Source organism: Piliocolobus tephrosceles, unplaced genomic scaffold (assembly GCF_002776525.5).
Source record: "Piliocolobus tephrosceles isolate RC106 unplaced genomic scaffold, ASM277652v3 unscaffolded_21889, whole genome shotgun sequence".
In the NCBI taxonomy this organism is placed as follows: domain Eukaryota; kingdom Metazoa; phylum Chordata; class Mammalia; order Primates; family Cercopithecidae; genus Piliocolobus; species Piliocolobus tephrosceles.
In genome coordinates this window covers 1865-5296 of record NW_022304186.1, presented here as the reverse complement: position 1 = coordinate 5296, position 3432 = coordinate 1865, and the positions used below count along the sequence as shown (strand labels likewise).

General features: G+C 55.1%; 1 protein-coding gene across 1 annotated transcript in view; it reads right to left on the bottom strand.

Moving 5' to 3' along the window:
* Window positions 1–1773: 1773 nt before the first annotated feature.
* The window catches only part of LOC113221218 (MAGUK p55 subfamily member 2-like), a 3161-nt gene continuing 1502 nt past the window's right edge, over window positions 1774–3432 (bottom strand). Inside the window, exon 3 of the mRNA XM_026450565.1 lies at window positions 1774–2792. Coding sequence (XP_026306350.1) covers window positions 2616–2792 — 177 coding nt within the window. The 3' untranslated portion in view covers window positions 1774–2615. The remainder of the gene's footprint in view (window positions 2793–3432) is intronic.

Sequence of the window (3432 nt, the reverse complement as noted above, 5' to 3'; positions counted from 1 at the left end):
GTGCAGGGGCAAGACAGGAAAGGAAGACATTGCAGAAAACAAGACACATCACTCTGACTTCCATTCTAGAGTCATCTGTGCTGTGCTCCCCAGCTCTCACTTTCTCCCAAAGCCATCCACCAACCCCAACCAAAGACAAGCAGAGCCAGAAGCCTTTGCTTTCACATTTAATCCAAGGAAAAGAAAAAACCCATCGGTGAGAAAACTCAAGAACTGGATGGCTGAGGGAGGGGACAGAGGAGGGGCACTGGGGCTGGGACTGAACATGGACAGTGGATGGTAGGGTCCTCACTCTCCTGAGGTCCCTCAAATACAAGAGTCCACAATGGCAGGGAGGGAGAAGAGTCACAGAGCTAATGTGGTGGGCATACACACCTGTTCCAACCCAGCCCCAGCCCTGTCCCACGTGAGCCAAGGACTGACAGCCTCCGCTCCCACTTGATAGGTACCTGGGAGGGCTGTGGAGTGGGGCTCAGGCAGGGGAGGTAGGAGGCTGTTCAGAGAGGAAGGACTGAGAAGAAACAGGAGGGAAGGGCTGTCAGTAACAGGCCTGTCACTAGCAGTGAAGGTGCCATGAGGGCCAGGTACCCAACCCATCTCCATCAGAGATGATGGTCATTTGGACCAAGGGGGCAGAGGCAGCTGCAACAACAAATCTTCCCCTGCCTCTACCCTCAAGTCCCCCAGGGAAGGTAGGAAGTGGCAAGTGACACCATAACCGCAGGTCAGCAGGAAAACACCCCATTTCCTTCCCACTCCCTTAGGCTGAGGGTGATGCAAGGGACAGACGAACCAGGATGAAAGGACACTGATCAAGGGAAAAGAGGAGCAGGAAGATGAGTGCCTGGTATATGCAGAGGCACACCAACGAGATGGGGGCAGGCCTGGACTTTCCACCCCATGTGTACACTCTATGCAAATGTAAATGACATTCCTAGTATAAGAAATAAATTCTAACATTTGTAATAAATATTCTGTTTATTCTCCTTCCCCTTCCCTAGGAAATGGGCACACAGTGGTTCAGGGGCCAGCTTTGGCTGATGCTGCAGAAAAGACTAGACAGACACTTGGAAGAACTGGGAGGCACAGGGGTTTGGACTCGGGGTGTCCCAGGTTGTACCCTCTGAGGACAGCCTCACCCCGGAAGGAATGCAGAGAACAATGAAGGATGAGATGCCCAAATACATCTAGGATAGCATTCTTTCTTAAAGGGAGTCTCCTATTTTACAAAACTGCCCTCCCCAAGTGATGGCAGGGGGGCATTTAGGGTAGAGGGACAATAGGACAAAGGAGAAAACATCAGGAAAGGACCAGGGCTTTGGAGTCTGGGATCACGGTATTATAAGAAATGAGGGCTGATGGGGAACCCCCAGAAAGGGGCCCCAAAGATGACCTCCAAAACAAAACAATCCTTTGCTTCCTCCCCAAACTAAACCTCACACACACACACACACACACACACACACACACACACGCACATACATATACACACACCTCAGTCCCAGAGGCACAGACAGGCGCCAAGCATGCACATGGAACCACAGGCTGTGCAGACTACAGTGTAAATGGCGCCCCCTGGAGTTGTGTGTGAGGAACCTCCTGGTGGGAACTGTCCTTCAAGCCCAGGCTCCCAAGGTCCCCTCTGCACTCCTCCTCAGCCCCTCCAACCCGGCAGCCCTGACACAAGTGGGTTACCTGGACCTGGCTAGAGAAAAAACCAAAATGGACCAAGGTCAAGGACACAGAACCCAGACCTGTGCCTGCTGTGGGCCATGGAGAGCTTGGGGCTCTTCAGTTGATAGCAGCAGGTTGTCACAGGGCTCAGCCCTCCATCCCGCGCCTACCTGGGCTGAGCCCACTGGCCCCTGCCAGCCTGGCCCTGTGGGGAGCAGGGCTGACCTGTCAGGACACATTGGAAAAATCTGGAAAAACTTCGGCAGTGAGAAGCTGTGGATGAGGGAGGGACCGAGCAGCATCTGCCCTGCGACCCTGCCCCTTTCTGAGGGAGCTGGGAGCTACAGTGCTCTGCAGCTGTGGCCACTGGCTCTCACTCTGACTCCTCCAGCCTTCAAGATGGCACCAGGCTGGCACCACCACCCAGGCCTGTCTGGCTGCCAGTGGGACATGCATTCCCCTGGCCACATGGAAACAGCCCAAGGCCTGCTCCTGCGACACAGGGGTGAGAGGTGGAAGGAGTCCAGGAATGGGGTGGGCGTGGCCAGTCCAGAGGAGAACTGGTGACTGGGGAGGGGTGGCAGGGGGCAGTGTACCTACTGACCATGTGGTCCCAAAGCAGCTTTTATCTTCTCTGTACTGACCATTATGGAGGTGACTCTGACACATTCCTGGGCATGGCTTGGCCCTCAGAGATATCTTGTGGCCAGTGGGCATTGGGAGTGGACAGCACCTGGGCACAGGGTACCCCATGAATGCCCACCTCCCTGGCAGTGCACGCCTCTGTGCTGAAGCCAGACTTAGGGGCTGCTGGGAGCTATTACCCAAGGAGAGCCAGATATAGGGGCTGAGAATTGTGGCAGGGGGTCACAGGTCAGGAATGGGATGGATTCAGGTTCTGGGTTTCAACACAGAGTGGGCCGAGGACCAGGTGAACAGGCTCAGTACACCCAGCTGACAGGCACCCACTGGGGCTCTGTCCATAGCTTCTCCATGGCCGCCTGGAGCTCGCGGAAGGTCCTCTCCAGGTTGCTATTGACCAGGCAGAGGTCAAAGTAGTGCCCATAGCCCCTCTGGATGCGGCTGCTCTCCTCCACTGTCCGTCTCAGGTCCGCCCCCTGCCCAGGCACAAGGGGACCTCCCTACAGTCAGTTCCCACAACTCACCCCCACTGTCAGAAGGAGCTACAGCTCCCCCACTCCCCCTCCCCAAAGCCCAACCCTGGTGTGGACTCCCTGGCTAGGGAGTGAGGGGCCCCTCTCTGTTTGCCTCAAAGTGGCTCACCATCAACCACAAACAGATGATGAGTGAAAGGGAGGGAATAAGCTTTAGTAACTGCCAATCACACCCCTAAATGCTTTGCATGCCACATAATCTTCACTACAGCTTTGCAAAGTAGGATTAATTCTTCCCCATTTATAACAGAGAAAAGTAAGGTACAAAATGGTCACACAGACAGTGGCTAAACAGGGTCTGCCTGACTCTCAAGTCAGTGCTCCCTCAAGTCTGACTAGGCTGCCTTATCTATGCAGCATGACAGGCTGGTACCAGGGCAATCCACAAGTACCCAGGACAACCCCACCCCGACCCAGTGGAAGCTGGCTGGGCAGGGGTGGGGAAGGGTACTTGACAACTGACTTAAATAAGCTGAAGCTAGCTATATCCCAGCAGCTCCGGTTGGCCACACCTTTTGCCAAGGAGGAGGTGCCCAGAATGGGAATCACGCAAGGGTCCAGAGCTCCTAAGGGGGTCACTGGC